Below are 27,403 nucleotides of genomic sequence, written 5' to 3'. Positions count from 1 at the left end.
GGACCAAAATATATACGTCGAAATATATCCTTGTACAAGAGCATACAATCTACTACTAATGTATTCGCATTCAGAAAATAATTCTGCTATTAATAAAACTATGTATTATATATACTTCCATTTATTTAATGGAATAACACGCTGCCATTATATTAAAAATTTCTATTAAATATTTTGATATAATTCATCCGTAATAAACACAGTTTGTTTTTCGTTTGGTATGCATGAGTGACGTATGACAGTTCGAAACTGCTCCAGGACATACGTGCATTTAAACGAAGGACGCGTAGGAAAAATATCGGATTTAATTTTAAAAGAGACTAACGACTTCGTATTACGTAATTGCGTTTGTAATATTGAGTTCGAAAACGGTAACATGTAAATCGCATCAAATTACGTCCGAGAAAAATGAGATCCAATTGCTTTCATATACATGTTGAATGTTTTCCAATTTCCACGTTTTGCGAGAATTTAATTTAAAATGAAATACTATTTGGAAAATTGATATGTATTATTCTTTTGAAACTTACTCGGATATATGAATTTTGATGAAAGATTATAGGTTCGATAAACCTCGTCAGTGCGTGGATCAAGTGCGGATGACTTTTCTTCACCTTGATAATCTGGAACTTTTTCATCACAAGAGCACGGTACAACCATTTCTTTATTACATTAACTTAATACAATAAGATTTGAATTTTGTTAGATAATCTTTAACTATTACTGATTTCGCTGCACGGTTATTCACTCGCCTAAAAGTCCGCCATCACTTGGTTTCTATAGAAACGATATTAAGCGTACAATCGATTAAACAAAAATATATAAATGTATATATAATATGTATATTAAAAGACAAAATAAAAATTTTTAATTAACCAAATTTAGGTAATTTTATGTTTTATTTAAATTTACATCATGTATTAATCAACAATATAAATTGAATTATTGTCGTTTCCTGTTCAAATATTAACATGTCACATAATAATTATTACTTATGTATGCGTTGCACCTAATAAATTAAAGCTAAACAATATATGCAACGTACATTAACGCTATTATATAACCAGTAGTCTTCAACGTTTTATAAACATGAACACATGTGCGGATATTTATAGCATTTATATTCTTTCGATATACTATTTTATTATAATTTATTGCAACGTATTACCTGCGTAAATTAAAAAATTATTGAAAATTTTCAAAATTTAAATATTACATATTTTTAACAAATTTACATAAAATTTTTTATAAATTTAAATCAAATTCTTACGCATTTGTTAAAAAATAATTGCATGTCTTATTTAGTCTTATATATCCTATATTAAGTATTATATATATCCCTATATCTTTTCACAATTTAATATAACATCCATTTAGTTATAGCTTAAATAATCTTATTTCTTATCCTTGTACAGTAAAAATAAGTTTTCTCTTTAATGCAATAAAATAATAATAATGAGTAATAATTTATATGTATTATCATGGATCATTTAGCAGATATGTGTGGCCTATTAAATAAATTTATATAAAAGGTATATAAAAAATATTGTATATTGAAATATTTGATGCATTCTCTAATAATTATATAACAAACTTTCTTATATACAGAAAAATATATTGCGGCAAATATTTTCAAACTTTTGCAACTAAATTTCAAGCACGAAAATTTATGCATGTACAGACAGAGATACGGGTCCCCTCTAACAGTCCTCAGATTAAGGTCAACAGACTTAGCAGGTGAATGACTAAGGTAACCGAACAGTGTTTTGGATTCAAGCAACATTTATGCTGCACGTTGCGCCAGTTATGTTATCATTTAACACCGATAATGGAAGTGATCTTTCACTTCGAAGACAGCAGCGATGAAATGCAGTGAATTAAGAATAAGTAAGACAAGATATGATAACACGTGAATCGTTTATTCTTTCCATGCATAAAACAAACATCTTTGATCTATATCTTATTGATTTAACTTTGCTTAAATCATATTACACTGAATTGTCTCTTGTAAAGATTATATTATTTAATTAATGATATTATAATATTGAATTAGGCTAATTTTTATTATTCCTATATTAACATTAACGACTAGGTTTAATATTATGTAAAATATTATGTAAAATATGTATTTTAATTTAAATGATTATTAACATAAACAATTGAGAATAATTTCATCGTTTATAAAATATGACAGATAATTCTATTGTTTTGTAAAATAAAAGATAAATTAACAATAACAATTATGCAATCATGATTACGTTTGTTCTGTTTGTTTGCTCTGATACTTTCACGTAAAATAATGAAAGAATAATTAGTCGATATTATATTTGCCGAATAAACATTTTAAAAATTTTATAAGGCAGATGAAAGCTTTTCAATCAGAAAAAGAGAAAAAACTATCTTGAAAAAAAAAGCGGACAATGAAAATGTTTAATTTATAAATTTACATGTTATGTGTATCATGCAAATAAACGTATATGAAGACATACGCTCCGTTTTTTTTAGTTCCACCTCCATTAACTAAGTTGAGCGGCAACATGCATGTAGGTATAGACTTAATGAAACGATTATCATTACCAGCACTTCCAGTTGTGGTCTGGCTACCAGAAGGAAATAAGTAGCTTGTGATAAGAAATATATCGTATGCGCAAAAAGTTAAAAGGAGCTAAAAAATAGTCGCTTTTATATATATGCGAGTTTTCACAAATTTCAATATGTTTATCTATTATTTTAAAGTACAACGTCTATGCGAAAAATATTTTAGCTGTAGGCACTTTTTTAAAAAATAAAATTCATGAAAAATAAAACTTGCGTACGATAAAGTGCTAATTAGTGCTGTGTTTTATAACTATAGTGTCTATAAGTGTAATTAAATATCAAACTAAATATAAAATATATTAAAAAATAAAATAAAATAAAATAAATATGCCACATAAATTGTTCTCAATGAAACAAAAAGTTGATCTGCTCATCAATAAAATTATATAATGTAATTAAACCTTACAAAATTATTTTATTTCTCGTTATTTTATCGCATAACAATATTTATGTATCACATATATACACAATATAAGCAGTGTATTTTAAAAAATTTCATTTTTATCTTGTAGATTCGGGACTAAGATAAAATTATGTTCGATAAAACTTGTCACAATTTGACAGTGATGTAATATTATCGATTAAGCTTTTCGAGAGCAATTTATAAAAATATATTAATATTTTTTTGCTGCTTACATAATTTCTAACATATTCAAATTTGACAAAGTATATGTGTGAAAAAAATAACGATAAATATTTAATAATAATAAGTGGCATACAAAGAAATTATCATTATCTGTATATTGCCTCATATCCTGCAGTTAGTTTCAAGGTTATTGTATATGCGATTGCAACTGTGTGTAATGTATAATATCTCCAATTATTCCTGTCTTCACGAATTTTTTTGTAATATTTCACACTTCATATGATTCTTTCGATACGTAATTACGTAACTGTCATCTGCAAATGCATTATGTAACTATCATTTACAAAGATTACAAAGATGGATTGATGATGCTTATCATCAAATAATGGCAAATTGCTTCAAAAGAATCTTGAATCCGTGTCTGAAATAAAGACAGGATCTTAAAAATATAAATTCTCGGCAATTAAAGTCGTATCTAACCATATAACCTGATTTGCTATTGTAAATGTGAATTAATAGAAGACATATCGATGATTGACAACATTAAGCATGTCGTTGCAAATTGCTTTTCTGTTACGTGAGAGTTAAACTTGTGGAAAACACGGCGACATACAAAGGCAATCGGAGAATTGATCGAATGCGCTTTATGGCGCACGATGCAGGAAAGTTCACCAATGTGACGATGGCGATGCAGGAAACTTGAAATTCGAATGACGGCGATCAGTGGATTCGATATATGTATATATATTCGATACAGAATGCGCCAGATTCTTCAGCAATGATCACGAGCTGCTACGTGATGCCGCTAGGAAAGTACGCAGAAATTAGTTACCGCATAAAAAGCGTCGCGGTGGAGAATGAACGGGTGTTTGGTGATGTCTACGTCACTCATCAGACGCGGGATCTGGATTGCCAATCGAACGATTATGCTTTTCTATCGGACTACAGCAGACGAAGGCGCAATCTGATACAAAGGACCATGGACGGACCGGATTTCATGAAACTGAATAGCAAATGGCCTGCAAGAAGTTCCGCTGTCGCGAAATCGTCTTGGCAAAGGCGCAGCAAGTTCATGAGGGATGAACCGAGCGTGATTCCGTTTAATTATGAGAATGCTGGCAATCGTGACACGATCGCCAAAAGGCCCAAGGTAAACGTTCGCACAATGGGACTCGAGATCAATCGATCTCCTCGTCGGGAAGATTGCAAACCTGCGATATAGACGGATTTAGTTTGAATAGATATCTACTTGTTCTTGTTTGAGAATGTTGACTTAGGCATTAGCATGCGAAGTCGTAGGAGTTAAAGTATGTATCTACTTTTAAATTAATTTAACTTCCTTGAGAAGTTTCCTAAATTTATCCGTTATTAATAAATATATAGATTTTTTTGACAGATGTATTTTACAATAAAATATCTATATTTTAAAAAATTTTTTAAATACTTTCACTCTTTAAAATTTTCACAACATAAGATAGATATGCAGTATAAACTTAAGATATACAGGGTGTCCCATTTTAAAGAACTCATTCAAATATATCAGAAACACTTAAAATCGAATATTTTACGGTTTATGTAAAATTAAGAAATTATTTCAAGCCTTATAACTCGAAAAGTACTTAATGGAAAAACATTTAATTATTGTGTTTTGGAAAGCTCTCATGTCAGCTACAAGAATACCAAATAAAAAATGGGGATTTCCATTTAAGATTTTAAAGTTGATCTTCATATGATCTTCAAATGATTTTCCAAGGTCAAATCATTGTCACCATCTTATAGCCCCCTTCAAGCCACACAACTTTTGTTTGAAACATTTTTCAATTTAACGCAGTGTTTCTGAGATATTTGAGTGGGTCCTTTAAAATGGGACACACTGTATAATACTTATAACGCGAAAGTTGATACAATAGCTTCGTCAGGAGTAGAAATAATCACATCATTACTATATAAAATGAGTCATTTTTCTTTTCGTTAACAGAACCGCTCTATATTAATCTCCCTTCTACATTAATTTTCCTGAAAGAAACATTTCCAATACACCAGAGATGATTTTATTTTAGGTATATCCGCCACCTTTGCGTTATTCGCCGCTACAGAAAGAAATTGTGATTACTTCATTAGTGGATCAACTATTGTTGGACATTTATGGCATTCCGATGGGCGACAGGGGACGTTCAGAAAGCGAATCAACGGCATCGTCCTTGAAACCATGTCCGCAACATCAATATCTGCAGAAAGCTCGTCTGCTATTGAAAAGTAAGACAATTCAATATGAGTGGAATAAATAGGCGTCGAGGAAAAATACAGGCGCATGCAAGCTCGCATCTTGATGATTGAAACTTGATAATAAATAACGCAATCGTTATTGCCAGTGCTCTTGAATATCACAGCATAAAATGAAAATATTTTTTATTATAAAATTAAATGTTAAATTTATTACTACTTAATATGCTAAAAACAAATATATACTATATATATATATATATATATATATATATATATATATATTAAATCATTTCATATGAAACATATAGGTAGCATTTGGAATTTTCTAAAATACAGAGTGAATCTTATTACTTATAAAGCGTCTTTTGTAAATACAAAAGATCTGAATTTTTAGTTTTATTATTATTTATATCTTATAAACGAATTTAATAAGAACATTGAATCTGCTCAAAACTGAAAGCTACTCAAAACCTCTTTTTATTACATATATTATACAACAATAAAAGCGACAGCTTGATGTAACGCTCTTTGATTTTTATTCGCGATTGAAAGAGCCTCCATTCACTTGATATTATAATATATATCAAAAATCAATATCATGCATATTTATGATAAAATATAACATGAATCTGATTTCTCTTTTAATTACATCAGCTACAATAGTTTTCTTTCAAACAGCTGCCATATAATATTTTACGATAAAAAATTACGTTTTATAAAATAATACATTATAATGACAAAGAAGAGAAATGCAGAATATTGTCTTACACATTTCTTCTTTCACTTTTTTTCCAATAACATCATTATTCACTATATTATCTCGACTATATTATCTTGCAAATTTCTTTTAAAGATTTTTCAAGACATTGTGCAACTTTCAATTTTATGAATAATGAAAATGGTTATCGCGATATAACATGTACAATCATTTGATGCGTTCGCGCAATATGCATGTTTCTGTATTTCCCGCGTTTTCAAGATTTTCGAATTAAATTTCGCGTTCCAGCTAAACGACACAATAACGAAAAAAACGAAGGCTTACTATACGTTTTTTGCGTTTACGAAAAAAACAAAAGCAAAAATAACAAGAGCGTTATTAAATTATACTGCTACACTCTTTGAATTGTTTGTTTAATGGTTTATTCAATTTTAATCTCTAAAAAAAATATATAAAAATAATATTTTATCAAAAATAAATATCATACACCAAAGAGAATAATTCTATGTGTAGGAAAGGATGAATTGCAGATCTTGCTTGTGATTCTACATGAGCACATCATTCACACAGGCGGGTTACTTGTTCGTCAGCTGCGCCGAAAGGATTATCTTATTGCTAAACGTAATAAACAGTACGATATTATTACGGCTTATTTGCAAGCACACAGCGCTAAGCGATGTAAGTAAATATTTTATTTTAAATATATTTTGCGTTAATGCATGAAAGCAATTATATTTAACATGCAATGCCTATCGCGAGCATTTAAATTTCATAACATAAAATTTCTCGTCACATGTGTATAACTCTAAGGAATAATTCAAGCAATTTATTATCAATATTAATTTTTAACTTACTCGATCTCATTATTATTTAATTAATGTGTCTTAAAAATCATTATCATGTTTGCGAACAAAAGGAGATATAAAATATCTTTCTTTATATAATTATTCGTATCTTGTTCCACAAGACATTTTAACAAAGAGGAGATCATCTGCTTATAACATTATTAGTACCGTTTTGTTCAAGGATTTTTGGTGCACAATATTTTCTCCGAAATTGTTGAAATATTCTCGATGTTGCTTAAAGTATTGGCTTCCATTATAAATTTATAAAGTAGCGCGCAAATGGTAGTTCTGGGAAAAGAAACTTACTCTATATTTCGAGTCGGAAATATCCTATAAGAACTGTTAAAAAATACAGAAACATTGCCATGGCACACAAACGTAATTCCAGATTTTAGAAGATTAAAGAGAAACTTGGGTATTTCCTATTTCTTAACTTATTTCTTTATTCCTTAGAATAAAGTGCAAAGTTCGTATATTTAAATATAGAATAATTTTTCACGCGATTGAAATTCTCATTAAGTCTCCATTTAATTTTAAAAGATACGATTAAGAATATTCATCAATGTATATCAATATTTAACTCTTAAAGCAACAGAAATTTTTTCGTACCATCATATTACATTCATATTATTGTCAATGATGAATGTCGTGCGAAGAATGTAAGATATAAAAATTTGGCGTAATATACCGGCTCTATCGAGAGACTCTATTCTCGGGGATCTGTCTGGGCGTCGCGAAGAAATCGTGGCGTCAAGTTGCCGTTGCCGCGAAGAAACGAGCTTTCATATGCGACGATGCGGTGATCAATAATTAGACTTTGCCGCGTCTCTTCGCCGGAGCAAAGTACGCATGCTCCACGTGTACGAGAAGTTCCGACGTGGCGTCATTGATAAAGTTTCTGTTCAAGTGCTGTTGCGCTCGCGCCGACGGAGGATATATGCGTATCTTTTCTCGTGTCGATTCTTACCGGCGCGATGAACTCGAAGTATGAACTTCGAGATGAAGAATGCGCGCATTTTTGCGCATAAGGGATCAATTTTCTCGTAAACTTTTCGTCCAAATATATGTATGCGTCTACAATTTGACGAAATTTTATAGAAAAAATTCTCTACCGAGTTTCTCGGAATTTTATTCATATTAATTACATGTATAATAATCAACAGATTTTGCAAATATATAATTACTATTATTTAGATAAATTTTTTTACAATCAAATTGATGACAAGAAGTCATCAAGTTCTTGAATTTCATGCTTATTTTGCCATTTGTATAATTTTATTATTGATTTTTGATAAAAATATATAATTACTATTATTATTTCGATACATTTTTTTAAATCAAATTGATGACAAGAAGTCATCAAGTTCTTGAATTTTATGCTTATTTTGCCATTTGTATAATTTTATTATTGATTTTTGATAAAAAGGGAAAATAAAAACATCCTAATTGTATCTCATTTAAAATCTTTTATCATATTTAAACATCGACGAATCATTTATAACGAATAATTATTTACAACGAATGATACAGTTTCTTTATATCGCCCTGGTATCGTCCGTGATTTATTGATCTCACGTATTTTTGAACCTACTATTTTTACCGAATAAGATAGATTCGATACCTCGGCCCAACGCGCAAATATTATCTACGAACTTTCTTTCCGTGCCATTAACCCAGTAATGCCGGAAGCGCACCTCCGTCCGCGTACCAAATGAGCATGTAATGAACTACACAATACGGGAACTTCCTGATGTTCGAAACGATTATTATGGATTGTTTGAATCGCATTTTCCATAATATAACGCTTGTGACGCTAGATTGGTCATGATTATTCATATAAAAAGCTTCATACAATATTATGTGTATGTAATAAAAGAATTGTGTTTTTAAAGTGCAGCAAAAGAAAGTAAATTCGAAATAGTCACAATAAAAAAATATGAATTTTTAAAGGATTTTTAAATTATTTGTGTTAATTATGTCTTCAAGAAAAATTAATAAAGACGCATAAACTGATGTAACGTAAAAGTTTCTTCGCATTCTAAAATATAGTCGTAGATACGCTGCTTATGAAACAAGTTTCTGTATCATTCTATTATTCCGCTTTAGTAAAGAATTGTAATCTCAAGCGCAAAATTATGGCTTCTATCAGTGTACATTGAAATCTATTCGTTGATTATTGGTTAGTAACTACATGTTATTAATAAACAGAAACTCGATATTCCACATGGAATTGGGTTGAATCAACATCACAAATTTCGATAATTTATCGATTCAAGATTCGCATAAATAATAAATATTCCGATAGTGTCGGTCATAAAATAAAAATATTATGTTAATGATAAAAAGCAAATTATTCTTAAAAAGCAGTTTATTCTATTCAAAGATGTAAAAATTTGCGTTTATGCGAACATCAATCAAAGAGATATACGAATCAATAGATATACATCCTTCGATTTCTCGTAACAATGCTAACTATTTTGAGTGACCTACAAAGGGATGAAATCAATGAAGACGTCAATCGTTAACCCGCAAATATTCACATTAATAAACTATCTTGTTTCTAACAATAAATTCTGTTCTTTCAGAAATTGATAAATGAAAAGTTAAAATTAGTAATTTTACGAATTTTAAATAAAAACTAGACAAATTTAGATACAATTGTATGTCAGAAATTTTTATTTATAGTGATTAATTTTATCACGAAAAAGTTTCTCAGTTTATTTCACAATTGTAATTAACATAGGCAAATGTTATATTACATTTTGTGAAATAACTCATCCCAAAGATGCATGCTTTTGCATATGGGCAATATGAATATATAATAAAGTTTGTATAATAATATGAAATCTTGAAGACATAGTCCTCGTGTTCGCTTGATCTAATAATCCTCTTCGCGAAAGACGCATTAGATGAACTGGCATTAAGCTGCTCCACTTAATCGAAAGCACTTAGTCTGAAGCCATTAATTTTTTATGAATAAACTATTCAGCATAATAAAAATTTAATTACCCCTGCATCATTCGCTACATTGTATGTTGATATTTATTGCGACATATAATTGTGAACATATAAGTGCGCGCACGCACTTGCTAAAGTTTAGTGCTTTAGATATGTCATTCAACCAGATTAATGATACTGTTTCTTAACAAAAAAAAATTATATTTCTTAGACGTCATTTGATGCTTACGTCATTTGATGTCTGATATTATTAATTATCAATAATCTAAATAAAATAAATAAATAACAACAATAACTACAATAAATAAATAAATAACTACAATAAAAAAATAACAAATTATGAATAAGTTTTAAATAATTATAGAAGCTAAGACTTTCCGTCTTATTAAAAACTTAATTAACATTTTACAAAAGAGTAAATTTTTCGCAAAAGAAGAAAGTGAATGATCCTGCGCGAAATATATATTAAAAAAAAAAGTCGGATTTTGTCGATAAGTCTCGAGATGTATTCGACGCAAAGAGCAGTCTCAAGCGTATTCTTCTTGAACCGATCAGATGCACGGGGGTGAAGGAACGCACGCTGTGAGAAATCGCACGGGGCGCGTGCGTGGTGACGGGAGTGGCACCACTCTCGCTACGGGGTTGGAACGACGATTCGTGGAACAACGGGTGGTAGTGCCTACTGCAGGATTCCACGAGGAGGCAGCCACCCCTCGTGGCAGCACCCCCTCGTCTCGTCGTTCCACCGCGGGGTTCGTGCGCGCGCACATGTCGTTCTATCTATCCGTGACCGTTCAGCTGACTCGACGCATTCGTCGCACGAAGACGCTCCTCCAGATACTTGGGACAGCTGTCGGAGCGTCGTCGCGACGCCGACGACGCGAATTTTGCGGGTCCATCGAGTATGCTGTCGAGTGTCAACCGGCTGACATGAGAGACGCGTGCACCAAGTGTCCGTTCGCGTTTCCGGTGCTCTCGTAAAATCGTTTCGCGAGAGACAGATATGCACGTCGAGGTCGTTCGCTCGTGGTGCATTCGTGGCGTCATAGTGTATGCGTATCAATGTATATCAAGATAGTGTCGTGCTGCATAATCGACGATCGTCCGATAGCGCGCTGTCAATTCTCACAGTAAAGATGGTACGATCCGACGACGTGTTACTTTCGTTATGTCAAAGTGTCAAAGCACCGCGTTTATTTAACGTCCTCTGCCGCGAGTAAGTATGTCAACTGTCTTGATCAACCGATGGACCAAAGTCGCGATTGATGCAGTTCGAACAGGGTGCACGTATAAGTCACGCTCGTTTCTTGAACGAATTACGTGCATTTAATGAGAAAATTTATGTGTCGCATATTGGGGCAATCTCGTGTGAATAATAAAACTGCTCGTACGATTTCTAGAATAATCTAGGTTCAGGTTTCGAAGAAATAAAAGAAAAAGGAAATAATAAAAAAGAATAGAGAGAGAAAGATAGAGAGAGAGAGAAATAGAGAGAGAAAGAGAGAAAGAATAACTAAAAATAAAATGTATTCAATTAATAGATTAAATTAAAATTAAATTGTTGACAAAAACACTGATCACTAAAATCTTCATATTATATTATGAAGCATAAAATAAACATAGAAAATTAAATTATTATAATAATGATTTGCTTCACTTTTAAATTTCTTATGTAGATTGTCTTCTTTCTGTAAAATATCGTCCAATCCAAATTAATACAAATAATTTGTTCATTTAAAATTTGTTTCATTTAAAAATCAATATTGATTCTTCTTCAATTTTTAATTTGCTTCACATATTTGTATATAAAAACATCAGATTGTATTTTAACTGATGTCGAATATTCGTGGGATATAAACGAGTTGCCACGAGTTTTTGGTATTTCGTCAAGAAAATACGAAATAAACAAAAGAGCCAGCAATAAATCAATAAATTAAGCATAAAACATTCATCTCAATGTTTGTGCTTCGTTTAGCTTCAAAATAAATAAATAAATGTGATATTTTATAATGATGAAAAATTCTAATTGCTGGATTTATCGGTTTAATATTTATTTTTAGGCCATTTAAAGCGGAAGTCATTCAATGTGTAAAATCACAGTTGACAACCGTGACTGATTTGAAACATGCACGCTTCTCACTCTCCCGCTTACGTTGCACGCACAAGCGGCTTATTTTTATCGACATATAACTCGCGATTCTATTAAAAACCTCAATATTTCTCTTATAATTTTCTTTTTTCATCAATCGTCAACAATTCCCGTAAGCTAATTTCTCGATATTTAATGACTAGTTAAAACGTACCTGATAATTTTGCATAGCAAAAGGAATGCAAGATAAACGGATATAAATTTAACGAATATAAATTTAAGTACCGCATACCTCTTTTTTAATTGCATTGTAATCGATCAATCGTGATCGGATTAATTACTCGAACATTTTATCCGTTTCATCAGCCGCTGGTGAAGTAAAAATCGATTTTGTTATCGGCTTTCGCCGCTCTTATCATGGTTATCTCGGCTTCTCGTCAACAAACTAGTGCAAGGTTTTTATGTTTAATATATGCTGAATAAATACATGCGTGAAATATATTTCAAAATTAATGCAATATAATTAACAAATATGTATTCGATATCTAAAATGAAATTACACAAAAACATCTCCCACGATCTATACAGACGTGTGTATTACATTCATATATAATATAATACATTGTGATGCTTGTAACAGGTGGTACAGATGTATACAGATGACATAGAAATAATGTGAGAAGAAATATTTCCACATTCAATTTATTGTCCGGAGAGAATTGAGGGAATTTTATTTGATATAAAGCTAGCTAGCGATAATAATTAAATTATATTTTATGTTATATGTAATATTTTATATAAAATATAAAGTTAAATTAATATATTATTAAAGTTTAATTGATATATTAATATTATCAGAATATTATTATATATATTAATATTATCAGAATTATATAGTGTTTAATAGTATTTTTATCAATCTATTATAACCAAATCATTTATTATTATATATTTAAATTAGATATCAATTATTATTGTTCATTATTGCTATTATTATTATTATTATTATTATTATTATCATTATTATTATTATTATTATTATTATTATTGCTATTATTATTGTTCATTATTACTGCAATTAATGCTTTTATTTCTGTCTCTCTCTATCTCTCTCTCTCTCTCTTTTATAAATTAAAATTTAATAATATACATATTAAATAATATATTAATAAAAATTCTCAAATCGTTAATTTAATATCAAGAAAATTTGTTTTTGCTAAACACAGTATGATATTTCTATACGCGGTTAAGTCAGCGGATCGATCGGCTTTTCAGAGCTATAGTAAAAATATCGCACGTTCGAAAGGAGCATCGCGATACGATAGGACTAAAAAGAGTATCACTAGAGTAAACCGACGGACGGCCGATCATGAATCACGAGAACGGTTGAGAGCATCGTGGGCGCGATATAATAAGAGACAGAAGAGATGAAAGTGAAAAGATGAAGAAGAGAGAGCGGCGCTTCTAATTGGAGAATGAACGGATTTTTCAACTCCCTCAAAAACCTCGCGTCCGGTGCCGCGTATGCTACCGGCTCTGCCTCGAGATACGAGGAGCTGGAAGGTGAAACGGCAGTTTCTGTAAATCCATCTCGCATGTTAATGTCTTCTCATGTCGCACGTGTACATAGCATGTAATTAGCTTTGTAAACCGCATACACACACATTAGCTCGTGAGAGAGAGAGAGCTAAACGTTGATAGATTAAATTCCGTCAAATATTGCTGCGAGAGCATCAACTACACATCCGAGTGCTATAACACACATTAACTTAATATACTACTAGAGAGTATCATGTAGCTGCATTGTAGCTTAATCTGCCCTGCTTTCAGTCATAAATATTAAAGTCTTCTTCTTTCCAAGTATATAACATAAAGTAATTAAAAGAGCTCACTTGATTCACTGCCATTTAAGTAAATCTAAAAGCATTGATAACTTTATATGAAAATTCAAAATGTGAGACAAATAAAAAATGTATTGCATAAACGAAAATTCTTGTTTAATTAAAAAGATTAGCGTTAAAATACTTATGAGATAAAATCATATTTTTGTTATGAATATTAATTAATTACAAATGTTATTTGTCTACGTAAAATCGAAATTTTATATGTATACATAAGTATACATATGAAACTATCGTAGAGCAAATCTACTTATTTATTAATATCCAAATATGAATAAAAATATACAAATATAAATTATCAAAATGAACTGCAGCAACACGCATATGTTCGTCGCAATTTCCATACGAAACGCATACACACAATTAGCATTTCAAGTTAAAATGTTCTATGTTTGTCAACGCTAGAGTATCCGTAAAATTTAGTGCATGGCACAATTTAATTTGTGACTAACTCGACGCGCTTTGTATTCCGACGCTATTTCATGGTGGTAGTAAAATTTATAGCGGTGTAACCATGTCTTTATCTGTAATTTGCAAGCCACTTCAACCATGAATTACAAGCAGCATACATTTGACTCGATGTTACAGCAAAAATTTTGAGCAAAGTTTGTGCAAAAGATACAAAAACACCGTCTATTAACGTTCGTTTTATTATAGTAACACGTAGCAAGTTTTTTGTTACTTTTAGTACTTTTATTTCGTGCCGTTTTCAGTAGAAAAAAAAAATTCGCAGTGGAGCAATAAACAGAGTAATAAAAGATAGAAAGTAATCTACATAGCAATCTAAAAATTCTCGCGAAATACCTTCGATATTGCAAAAAAAAAACAATACAATACAATAGAAAATACAAATTGTTACAATAGCAGAAATTATATTGATTTCACACTTCAGCGCGTATATCTGACGTGGTTTATTCAACCATTGATAGAATCCCATCGTAATCGAGCCGTGCTCGTTCGTTCGTAAATGTTGCGAGATGACAATAAGCAATATTGCTGTTGCACCGATCCATCCGCATGGAAATTGAATACTTTCGATATACGTCCAACACACGTGAAGTTTTGCCGGTGCATGAACGAATGAATAACTAGTCCGGTATCCCGCAGAATTTCTACAGGATTATTTCTACTCAAACCAGCCCGGCAATCCTTCAACCATGGTTGTCATGGAAACGATTATGCGACGACCCTTCCATTAAATGTTAAAGGCGATCGAGCTTGCTTCACTTCCCGACTTCGTCAGTCGTTCGTGGTCGTTCATATTCAGTCGAACAGGACGACAGAGTGACCATTATATATAATTTCGATAGTAAAATATTCAAATTATCCGAATCTAACGCCAGAAAACAATTCACGTGTTTGTGTGAACGAAGCTTTTTGTACTTTTGATTTAAATAAGCAATCGCTTTTCTGCTTGCGTTGTACAGTGTAAGATAATATTTTCTTTAAATATACCGATGGCTTATTGTTAATGCAAAAAAGTAATTCGAAAACACTGTGCGCTGTTAAAATTTAATAATAGATTATTATATTATGTGATAAAAAAATATATTATAAATTTCTCTCTAAATTTCAGTCGAAGATACGAAAATGAGATTCAGTTTAAGTCCACAGCCAGGAGAAATTACACAATGGCTAGATGCCATGAAGATGGTTGCCAAGTTACAGGGAGGGGTACCACCAGAATTTCGGAAAAGGGTGAGCAATTTATCTCTATAAAGAACTTGTATAAAAAGAAAGCGTTCCTAAAAATACATAAAAATTTAAAATACCTGTTGCTACAAAAATAGACCAAAAAATAAACTGATATCTTCTGATAGTTATGGTTGACGTTGGCGGAACGTCATCTGGAAAAGCACGGCGTAGATTGGAAGCAGGCTGAGAAGATTTGTTTCAATGAGTGGAGTAATCCTGACGACGAAGAGCTCGGCATACAAATCGTGAAGGTAGGTAGGCGATAAGATATTGTCTAAGTACGCCAGAGGCGATGGCGTATCTGTGTAGAAACTTCGACGTAAAGGATTGCCCTTGCTAGAATTTGCACGAAACTACTCTACTTTCGCAATATTTTGACAAATGTTAACGTTAGTTGCATGAACGTTGGGCCATCCAATATATCACTCGCGTCTCTTTCATTCCGTTCTTTAAAATTTTTCGACGATTATTCAAATTAAAAAGAAACTCAATTACGCAAATACTGTGAGTTTCAGTAGGTATTTTATCTTTTGATGATATTGTCTGGCAGACGTGCTCAGTTTGTCATGCCATCTTCAAAATGAATGACGGCGACCTGATTAATTCTGCGAGAGTATCTCTGACGAGCATCTCGGCGCATTTACTGAGATAGCGGTACATTAACTTCGATGTATCTTACAATTCTTGGCATGAGACATCGAGCTATAAACATAATTTTGTAGCGTAAAAATATTTCAACCGATGCTAAAGGAAATAAAGTGCATGAACCTAGGAAAAATTGATCATTACGCGAATTAAAATCAACGTGCAAAATTAAAGTGAGTTGCCGTTCTAAAAATACTTGCACCATTTGATATCTATTTGATCGCGTCAGGTTCGTGTCATTTATAGATTGGCTGATGCTCTAACTACTATTAATTATGTCAAATTAAGCTCGGATCGTTCATCACTATAACGAGTAAATATTACCGGTTACTTTTGTAATTAATGTAATTAAATTCATCCACGTTAATCTTAGTTTAGATTTTCGTCGCCACTCGCCTTTTCAAGCCTTGCTCATTAGTTTTCTCAGCTCAACGACCTAATAGATTAATTATTTATTCATTCAATATTTTATATTCATTTTATATTTATTTAGTATTTTGCAAATTTTTGAAAAATTTAATCAAAAGCCAGAGATAAATTAGAGAAAATTAACTTTGCTGAGAAATCACATTGACTTCTGCTACTCATTTAAGGCTGAGGCGCGAAGTATCAAAGCAATCGTCTTCAATTAATTCATCGGTGCTAAAGACATTACGATTCGTAGGATCTGCATAGGACAGGCTGCAGTCTATTCTGCGGTGCCGCCGGCCGGGACAATCAAGCGGTGCTTCGTCGAGTTCTGCTTGGTTTCGCCCGTTGGAACAAATCCGTGGGCTATTGCCAGGGTCTAAACGTCCTGGCCGCCCTCGTCCTGCAAGTGATGGATCGCGCGGAATCGTCGGCCGTAAAGGTGATGATATATCTGATAGAAGGCGTTTTACCGGAAGGCTATTTCGCCGATAATTTGCGCGGCCTCTCGGTGGATATGGCTGTATTTCGGGATCTCCTGCGCTCGAGGCTGCCAAAGTTGTCCAAGCACCTCGAGGCACTTCAGAGCGACGCGAAGGATAAAGCGACGGGTGAGTTGGGTTGATAAAACAAAGAGATAAAATTCTTTTGCGAATAAGCGCAAAAAATACAATGACGTGTCACTGCGAGATATATTATATTAATATTGTCAAAAAGGTGGCGGTATATATAGCTTCGTTGAACAACGTGTGAAATGTTTTCATTCTCTTGACAGAAAGTTTATATAGCGCTTGATAATATTAAATAATAAATTATTATTAAATAATATAAAATAATATTAATTATATAATAAATTATATAATAAATTTAATTAAATTATATAATAAATTAAATTTCCATTTTTTTACGTTAGTCTGTAAATGAAACATCGTTAATTAAATTAATTTTTTATCTAACGAAAATCGGTCAGATCGTGAAAAATATGAGTTTATCGCAATTGGAAAAATCTCGAAATATATAATTTAATTTAATTTGACTTTATTGCTTTTATCTTCCTTCTCTTAATTGTTATAAATGATAGATAATCTTACTTTTCAGGAAATAGCTATGAACCGCCGCTCACGAATGTGTTCACTATGCAATGGTTCCTTACGCTTTTCTGCCATTGCTTACCGCAGGAAGCAGTGCTTCGTGTTTGGGATCTGATATTTCTCGAAGGTAACGAAGTGCTCCTTAGAACGGCACTCGCTATCTGGGAAGGCCTTTCGAAGTAAGTTTGAGATTCGAATTAAATCGATTGTCAAAATTACACATGACAGAAATTACGGAGTACTATTATTTCCCGAATGATTATATGCGATGGATAAGTGTGAAATAATTAATTATTTCCGCAGTCGTATAATGACCGTAACATCAGCGGACGAATTCTACAGCATAATGGGAGTACTTACGAGAGAAATGCTAGAATTTACCGACACAAACAACCTCATAAAGGTGCAAGGCAGTTATTTATGCAGCATTTAATAATGATGATGTAATCTAGTATGGAAAATTGCATATCGCTTAAAGCACATAGCTTAGAGCTTTTCTCGCAATTATATTATTCATTAACAATTACATTGCAAATTCTATTTGACATCTTGTAAATAATATAATTTGCGAATTGTTTCTCGACAGAACATCGTTAGCATGGGACCCTTGCAAGGTGTAGCAAGTTTGAGAGACAAGCACCGATACAATATCACCCCGTGGGCGCGCAGACTGAGTGACGATGATGACAGCGAGGCGGAAGAGGATGAGAGAGTGGCTGTAACGGCTGCCATGTTCAACATGGCACAACGTATAAAAAAAGGTGTTTATCGTTAATAATTTCCGTAGATGCTTCAACGATGTTAAAATCAGAAACACAACAGCGTCACACATACACACATATGTTTATCGCTTTTCTAGTTATATTGGCTATTTTATCTATCTATAAAATTTGTAAATTAGCTGTATACATTGAATTCATTTTTATAAATCTTCATAAAACATACACACACACACACACACACACACACACATACACGTACATATGCTTTAACATAAAATATAATTTTTTCATATTTTCATTTTTCATATTTTTATATATTCATCTTTTCGTATTTTCAGATATAGATTTTTTTAGCTTTCTAAATCTTTGAAAAAACTTAATATATTTTTTTCATCTTGGAAAATAATAGGCCAATCAAAGTCCTTGTGAACTATTTTACATGTTATTATAAATAATAAATATTAATATAAATAATGAAATATTATTTTCAATAATAGATTAATGAAGTTATTGTTTTAAATTGTTATCAAGCATATTTTATATGAGAAAAAGATTAAAATATCACACTGTAAAACACCTACCGTCCGTTAAAAAAAAAATGATCAATTCCAGATCGTATACCTTCGACAATAGGAGCATTACAAGCGATTGCACCCAGCAGTGATCGAGACCGCCTTGCTCTCGATATTAGTACACTGAAGCAACAGTATGCAAAACTGCGAGAACGGCAACGGCAAGCACACATAATTCTTTCTGGTAATGATATAAGCGTTACATAAAAGTTAAAAGAGATCTAAATAAAAATATTCCAAAAGAGAAAAATGCGCAAAAATACAGTTTTGAAATTTTGTTTTGTAATTTTTCTTAATTTCTAATAAAAATTATACATTGCATAAATTTTTGTTTCATCGAACATAAGCGTATATGAACATACTGTTATAAACTAATAATATTCAACAACAATTCAACAACTAATGATATTCAACAGCGCTTGTGCGTAATATGCAATATGCATGCACATTAATATTAACATAACAATTTCTCTATTATCCATATTATTCAAAATTATATAGAAATAGAGCGTTGGCGAAAATTATATAGCGTTATATCTTTTGATTGAAACGCATACGTAGGTTTGACGATACATGTTACTCAAGTGTTGTATCTTTTGATTGGAACAACCGCATATGTAGATTTGACGATACGTATTACTAAAGCTTTATGAGCAGCACGATTCATTACGATGCTTACTATCGTTCTGCTTGCCACTGTAGCTTAGTCATTCCATATTCATGAATGAAGCCGAACTCATGTTCGCGCGTGTTTACGGTTGGATACTATCATCATATTTCCATCCGGATAAGAATATACGATAATAACGTCTTGACCTTTCGCGACATGTGACCTATCACGAAGAAAGCATGGCAAGCTTTGCAAGCCTGTTTGATCCGCTTCAACTTTTAAAGTAGCTACTTGGTGCAGCTTTTTAACGAGCGTATATAAAATTTATATGACTAATAATGTTCAATTGACAAACTTTCAAGCAAAATTAAAGTTTTCGTATGAAGAATATAAGACGAAATTTTCCAAGGTAAAAGTTAGAAATGGATTCGTTGGAAATATATTCAAGAAAATATAACAATGAAATTTGTAAGAAAAGTAACAATATTTTTATAATTATTTCTTAATCCAAGCACTACAATAAAAGCATATAACTATTAAACTATTAAAAAATACGAAAGTATATTTTATAATGAATATATAAAATAAAAATATGAGAGAAAGTAACATGTATTTTATAAATTCTCTAATAATTCTGTCCTGTAATAGTATCTTCTTTTAAAATAGATATAACAATGAAGAAAATATGATATTAAAATGCAATGTCAAAAATATTATCTTATACAACAACAGAGAGAGAGAGAGAGAGAGAGAATGATACAATGTATTCATATTCAAAAATATTTTGATATTATTAAGATTATATTTCAATCAATCTTACCTGATAGTAAAATCTTAATAAGCATCATCTTTATTCTAACTGATTTCTCATATTCTGATGCAGCCGCGTGTGCAAGACAAACCATGGTACCTCCCACTTCTACAGCCATGAATCATCTATTAGTGGGCAAAAATGCTCTCGTAAGTGGAAAAAATCGACCATTGAGCCTGCCGTCTGCCACTGCCACGTCAAAGTTACGGCCGACGGTCCTTCACAGCCCAAAAAGTCGCAGGGATAGACAAGGTGTTACGCTTCATTGGAAAGATGCGAAAAGGCCGAAACAAAGAGCCGGCGACGCTGGTGGTAAGTGCAATCAATTGTCAAAAAATCATTGGAATAAAAAAGAATTTTTAAAATACGAAAAAAAGATTTGAAAATATTATAAAAATATTTTGAATATTAAAAACAAGATGTAAGTGCGAGCTATTTTTTGAATATGGATAGAAATCATTTATAACATCAAATGTGTGATATAAACTGATAAATAATTATAAATGTGTAAATAATGATTAAAAAATGAATTTTTCAAAAAATATAATTAATATTATAAAAAGAATGTTATAAATCAACGATAACAAAAACGCATCTTTAATAATTGAATGATCAATTTTATGTACGTATTATTTTAATTTAAATTTTAGTTTATGGAAATAAGGACAGAATCTCAACTATATGTTATAAATATCACAATATTAAGAATAATAATTTATATTGGACCATGATGTCATTTACTATATCTACTCATGGCAAGTGTGACCAACAGAAAGTAAGGTAGAACTACTATCTACCTGTAGCGAGATTCGTCGATGTTGCACCGCTTATCAACCGTCGAATCTCCAATTCCCTATACAATCAACCACCTGTTTCACGCTCGATACTAGCAAGTATTAGTATTGATGCAGGTGTGGCAGATAGGGTCAACATCCAGTTCTGTGCTTTCTCTTGCCAAGTCATCATTCCATCGGCAATTATTTTCATTCAAACACGAGTCGAGATTAATATTTAACAAATATAACATTTCCAGAATATTATTTACTTCTGCTGATTAGTAATTTTCATTTATGATGTTAATTGCTGTCTTTGATCTCGAGATTAATTATTAATTTCATTACTCGTAAACAATTATTGACACTCTTTATTTTATGTTACAGATGCCGATGCCTTTGGCACCGCATTTTTACAGTCGCCTCCAGAAACGTCATCTGTGACGTCGCCCAGCCGATGTGCCGCTGATAGCGATAGCGATAGCACGTCAACGGAGTTGTGCGACGAGCCGGATCGCCTGAGCGACGTCGATAGCGAGGAGCTTACGTCAGCGTCCGACTCTTACGTCATGGCCACCGATGACGAAAAGCATGCTTGCGTCGAAGGTTCATCGACCTCGGCGAGCACACCTGCGCGTTCGTACATTAAGAGCGAGTCGACGATAATGGTCAAGGAACCACAGACGGATCCGATTCTCGGAAACGAACGCAGCGATAAATCGCCGCCCTTGACTGAAATTTCGATCGCCAAGATCACCGATCAAATACGAAGACTCTCGGCGGAGGATGACAATAACCCGACAGTTCCTCAGATATTAAGCGTGCGCGACAACGACGAGCTATTGTTGACGAGTGATTATTCGATCAAGAGATCGGAGGCGAGGAAAACGGAATCTCAGGATTTTGTCGATTATACGAGCGAGGATGTGACGAATTCATCGTTGAAGACTGTGAATAATTACGATTATTTAAACCTCAAGTCTAATCTCATCGAGGAGAAGACGGATGATAGTCTAATGCACAAAGTGGATCGACTGAAAAATATAGAAGAGAAGGAAGAAATTGTTCAGACTAGCAGTGACACAGGCCTTAAGACGGACACAATGGAATTCTCCGCGAATACATTGCGAGATAATTCAAAAGAACAAACAAGCATCTCTTTGGATAGAAATTACGATAAATTTATCACGTCTTTAGACACTAGCGATAAACCTTTCGAATCCACCTTGAGATTTTCCAGCAGAATTTATCCGGATCCTAAAAGCAATAACGATTCGAATGATTCGGACGATATGGATGTCGCGAGTAGCAGAATTTTAGATGTCCCAACAGAATCTCGATCTTTTTATTCCAAGAGATATATTGTAGGTCATCTTCCAATTTCTCCGATAACAATGGATGACAAGTTGACGAAATTATCACCTGAAATATATAACGTTGCAGTAAACGTGGGAAATCTGACAAATCCGGAAGCGACTTTAAAGAAAGATGATTTTAGTGACAAGCAAGAAATTAAATCGTATTCCGATTTGAAGAAAAATCCGAAATCTCCAGAAAGCACAAAGTCGTTTAGCTCCGGAGAGACAATGGGTCCCGATTCGAAACCCTCGAGTTTGACAGTGAGTCCGAGAACACCAATCAGATCGGATTCTCGTGACTTCACGATAGACAAATCGGCTTGTTCGTCCATCAGCTCAGATTCCAAGACACTCGTTCTTCATTCTGTGGGCTCGGATATCGCGCACGACAACCCGAGACCGATTACGAAGAAAATGTCATACGAGAAATCGAGCCCGTCAACTCCGATCAGTACGGATTCCCTGAGAAACAAGTCCGAGACGAGTCCGAAATTGGTGATCAGCAGCTCCAGCGACTCGTGCAGTCCGAGTAAAATTAAGTCTTCCGAGAGGTCGTTCAGTTCCGATCTGCAATCGCCCGTAAGTGCCAACTCCATAAAGTATACCTCGAATTATGGTAAACGAGGTCAGGATAACGTGTCGGATTCACCAATCGATTTAAGCTCCGCTACCTCGCCGTTTTATCCTATCGCGAATCCTAATCAGAAAACGCCGTCACCGTACGGTGCAGGCAAACGAAGATGTAGCGAAGATAGCGCCGAAACGTCGCCCGATCAAAAATCAATCACCTCGAAGGACTCGGGCAAGTCCTCTGGATATCAAGCGAAATTAGATATCTCGACCAAATCGCTCGAAACTAAAGGAAGCGAAATTTCCGGGAGAATCTCCGAGAGAAACGATCTGTTTGTTAGACCGCAATTCGATCTGAATACAGAGCTGAACGCGAGTTACACGTCGAGGGAAAAGAGCCAAGCTGATTTGACCTCTTACGAATCGATCGACGACGAGTCGCATCGCAAGTGCGGGGATTTCGTTGATGACAATACGGACGATCCGCTCTCTGAAAAGGATATAGTGCCTCAATTGCCGTATGAGAAATTCGACAAGCATTATCTGAATTACAATTACAGACGTAGAGAACGATCGCGATTGACCGAGAGGAGCTCCAGCAGTCTAGAGAGGAGATATACCGATTTGAAATCTTCCATCTCGACGGATGAATTCAACACGACTATGGCGAAGAAGAGATCTAGCGATATCCTAGAAGACATGAAGCACTTGGAAGCAAAGGCTCTTAGCGATGGCTCGTCTGATACTAATCTGCTGACGAAGAAATCGAGTGATATCTGGGAGAATATGAAAAGTTTAGAGGCGAGACGGCAGGACACTTTCAGCAATTCAGCGAGCGGTTTCTCGAAACGGCGACTAGAAATCCCGGATATAAATATAACGAGCGAGGGTAGAAAAGCTTACGTAGTGCATCCTAAAATCAATATCGATGAGAATAGCGACAGTATATTGAAGAGCATAACGTGTAACAAGAATAACAGCGATACGGACGATGGCAGAGAATCGAAAGTCGGTGTATGGACGAAAGTAAAGCCGCGTAAAAAGAGCGATAACGGACGCAGAAGTAGCGACAGAGCGTTGAAAATTATTCAGGAAAACTCGGCAATATTACACAAGATACTCGCTTGCCAGGCGAAGAAACGTCTACCGGATCTGGAGGAGATATCCAAGGAAATCACCATCAGTCCAATAAATGAGGAAATTTCCAAAATATTCAGTCCGATTCTCGAAAAAATGGGATTGAACGAGCACGAGATAAACGAGGAATTAGCTCGGATAAATTTCAAAGACTTCGACAACATGAGCGCCACCAGCGTCTCAGAGTTCGACGCGAAGATCAACGAAGAATTATCGAAGCTTTCCCTTATTGATGAGACGGAACAAATCGATCATCTGGGCGTAGACGAGATCATATCGCACGAATATTTGAACACGCGGGAGGCGTTCATAGATCATAAGATAAACGAGGAACTCTCTAAGCTACTTGCGAACTACGAGGACGAATCTCCCCCGAGCATGATTAATTTGGAGAAAGGCTCCTCAAGCCAGAACATAAGCGAGATGGAGAGCCTCGATCTCACCAGCATTTCGACCAACGTATTTTCTTATAAATCCTCTAACGATTCCATCGAGACCAGGAGCGACTTGGAATTAACGCACGAAGCTGCGATACAGCCGGAAAAATTCCCATTCGCGACGTTGAAATACGAGAAAAGCATGTCGCCCAGGAGCGACATAGACATTTACAGAGAGCTGGAGAAGCTCAACAAGATCTCGAGCGCGCAGATGCTGCCGGAAACGCCTCTGAAAATATCACCGAAACGATTATCTCCTATCGGGTACATTCCCGACACATTGTCTTATCCGGAAGTGTCGCCCGCGACGAGATACATGTCAGATACAAGCCCGTTCGATACTACGCCGCTCAAGAAAACTTACGAACCTTACAAGAGCTTCGACTTCCCGAGCAGGCCATCGCCGCGAGACAATCCTTACATCGCGTACGATAAATCAGATGATTCGTTCGAGTACCTGGAGCCCAAGCCAAGAATCCCCATCGAGTCTTACGATCTGCATCTGAAGAGTCCGATGTTATCCAAGGAAGTTCTGGAGTTTCGCTTGAGATACGATGATGATTCGCCGAAACCGACTGGCGGCGATTACGCGGCCATTCAGGATGACAAGCCGATGTTTTCCTCAAACGTAACGAGTTCTTACTACGGTAAAGGTAATAATAAAGCGCTTACGCCAACGAAATGTATCACCAAGGAGGAAAAGTGTTTGGATATCGGGGATATCGACTATTCTAGCGATAAATCGGATTTTCTCCGTCATAAGTACAGCACCTTATCGCCAAAGGAATATTCTCACATCAGAAACATGGATTACGACAAACCATTAGACACGTTACCGCACGTTGTGGTAGAAACGGAGCCCGATATCGGTTCATACTTGACAACGAGACATCGCGATTACAATATGTTATCGCCCAGTCGTCAATACAGAGATCAATATTTCTCTTCTAGCCCAAACCATTATACCCCGCAATTATCACCAAGTCTGGCAAATGAAGCGAAAAGGCCTGCCTTGCATCCAGAATCCCCGAGTAAAATAAACGTTGGCAAGTATGGAGATTTAACGAGTCAGGGATCGAATTGTTATAAAAAGTCAACGCTGAGCCTCGGTAGCATGGAGGAAAACGCGAATAGGGACGACGAGAACGTTGATACCACTCCGAAGACACATTTCAGTCCATTTCCCGTTAGAAATAATACAAGAAAACCTAAAGAATTGACGCTGAAGTTGGGTCTATATTCGCCGAAGAGCTCCGACTTCGATCAACTGAAAAAATCGTAGTGCTCAGTGACTTGTCGAAGCGATGGAGCTTTCGACCGACGCGAAAGTTCGCACGTGAGCTGGTACGCTCTTACGAAAAGGAATATCTATGTTTGCTAGTCAATCGTGTTTCGATACATTCTTATATACTTTACGCATGCCAGATGCGTTTCAGTGAGTCGCGTATCGATTTTCCGAATTTAACAAAGTGGGCCTAAGAAAATTGTCGCCTAAGTATTCCTAAATTGTAATGCCCGACATTGTTAAACAAATTAAATAACGTAAGCTTGATTAATCGTAACGTAGTTTTAAGGTGATTGAAAAAAAAAATTAAAGTCGTGTAAAATTTTCAGTGCTCGATCGAAATGTATAATTCTGAATTACAGGTAAATTTTTTTTTTCAATGGCACACAAATTTATTTTGAGGAAAATCAGACGTGACGAAAATTAATAATCGGTAATAATATAAAAATTAAAACGCGGAGACTGCGCGCGCGCGCGCGCGTTGTATCATAATCGCGACAAGTGCGAAATAATATCTCCATGAATGCAATTAAATTTGGGAATATTGCTGAAATAATACGTCGTGCGTTATTGACGCGATTACAAAATAGCAAATTCGGATAAAGCAGATTAATGATAAATTCAATCCCCATATTCGGCCGCACGTGTCTCTCGCTTTCGATCCTTTATTCCGTCATTACTGTGCGCTTCACAGACATTCGAATAATCGTATTCATTCAGATTGTTATTTGAAAAAAAGTTCGAAAGAAATACAGATTACAGCATTCGCAACACTCGCATAACGCAATCGTTAAATTTATAATTAAATATCTTCGATTCCCTCCAGTTTTAAACTATGTCAACATTTTCTACGAGAGATGCCTTCCAAATCGATCACGATATTCTCAGAGCTTAAGTTAATGAAGAAAATTAAGAGAATTTTATGAAATGTCTTTCTCATATCTTTTCAATTCTTACTAAACTACTGCTAATTTTTATTGCTACGCAAATGAAGTACAGTATGAATTTTGAAAAAGCGATATACGTACGACATAAATTTATAAGACTTGTCAATATAAAGCTTTGTTCGTATGTTTGGGCAAATTTATCATATGGATCTATATAGCTCTAAGCGAATTATGCACTATAAATTAGATGTAAAGGAGACGGAGAGATTGTATATACATATACATGTATAATTTCAACTATTGATTATATGTTATACAAATGACAAAGTTCTCTCTCTCTCTTTCTTCTCAAAATCTTTTTATAAAAAAAGTATAAAAGTAGTATTTTTAGATGTTTCTAATAAAAAATATTCATATTATTGTGCGCGATATTAAAAATCAGGTTGCTTGAACAAGCTGCAGTTTAAATGTGAAGCTGTTG

The 27,403-nt window shown here is 33.9% G+C and overlaps 2 protein-coding genes across 5 annotated transcripts in view; one reads left to right on the top strand and one right to left on the bottom strand.

The window, feature by feature from the left end:
• The window catches only part of LOC105253538 (metalloproteinase inhibitor 3), a 79,111-nt gene that overhangs the window by 43,511 nt on the left and 8,197 nt on the right, over positions 1-27,403 (bottom strand). The gene's annotated exons all lie outside the window — the stretch shown is intronic.
• On the top strand, positions 3,495-26,448 carry LOC105253542. 4 transcript variants are annotated; one of them, XM_011261647.3, is made up of 12 exons: positions 3,495-4,334; positions 5,245-5,440; positions 6,642-6,806; positions 15,498-15,619; positions 15,742-15,867; positions 16,926-17,280; positions 17,768-17,939; positions 18,064-18,163; positions 18,347-18,521; positions 19,095-19,238; positions 20,548-20,787; positions 21,636-26,448. In XM_011261647.3, the coding sequence occupies exons 1-12, from the start codon at positions 3,921-3,923 to the stop codon at positions 26,030-26,032; spliced, it is 6,606 nt and encodes a 2,201-aa protein (XP_011259949.2). In that variant the 5' UTR covers positions 3,495-3,920; the 3' UTR covers positions 26,033-26,448. The 4 variants fall into 4 exon arrangements, with proteins under 4 accessions (XP_011259949.2, XP_011259951.2, XP_011259950.2 ...); XM_011261649.3 differs by lacking the exons at positions 3,495-4,334; positions 5,245-5,440; positions 6,642-6,806 and adding exons at positions 10,563-11,147; positions 13,367-13,583; XM_011261648.3 differs by lacking the exons at positions 3,495-4,334; positions 5,245-5,440; positions 6,642-6,806 and adding exons at positions 10,563-11,147; positions 13,296-13,583.

Source organism: Camponotus floridanus, unplaced genomic scaffold, assembly GCF_003227725.1.
Source record: "Camponotus floridanus strain SB8 unplaced genomic scaffold, Cflo_v7.5 scaffold3, whole genome shotgun sequence".
In the NCBI taxonomy this organism is placed as follows: Eukaryota; Metazoa; Arthropoda; class Insecta; order Hymenoptera; family Formicidae; genus Camponotus; species Camponotus floridanus.
Note: the sequence above shows the minus strand (reverse complement) of the source record. Positions and strands in the feature narration are given on the sequence as shown.

Coding starts and splice junctions, on each gene's coding strand:
- LOC105253542 (XM_011261647.3), top strand. CDS start 3,921: ATGTATATATATTCGATACAGAATGCGCCAGATTCTTCAGCAATGATC. Junction 4,335..5,244: donor CGATCGCCAAAAGGCCCAAG/GTAAACGTTCGC, acceptor ATTTTATTTTAG/GTATATCCGCCACCTTTGCG. Junction 15,620..15,741: donor CACCAGAATTTCGGAAAAGG/GTGAGCAATTTA, acceptor ATCTTCTGATAG/TTATGGTTGACGTTGGCGGA.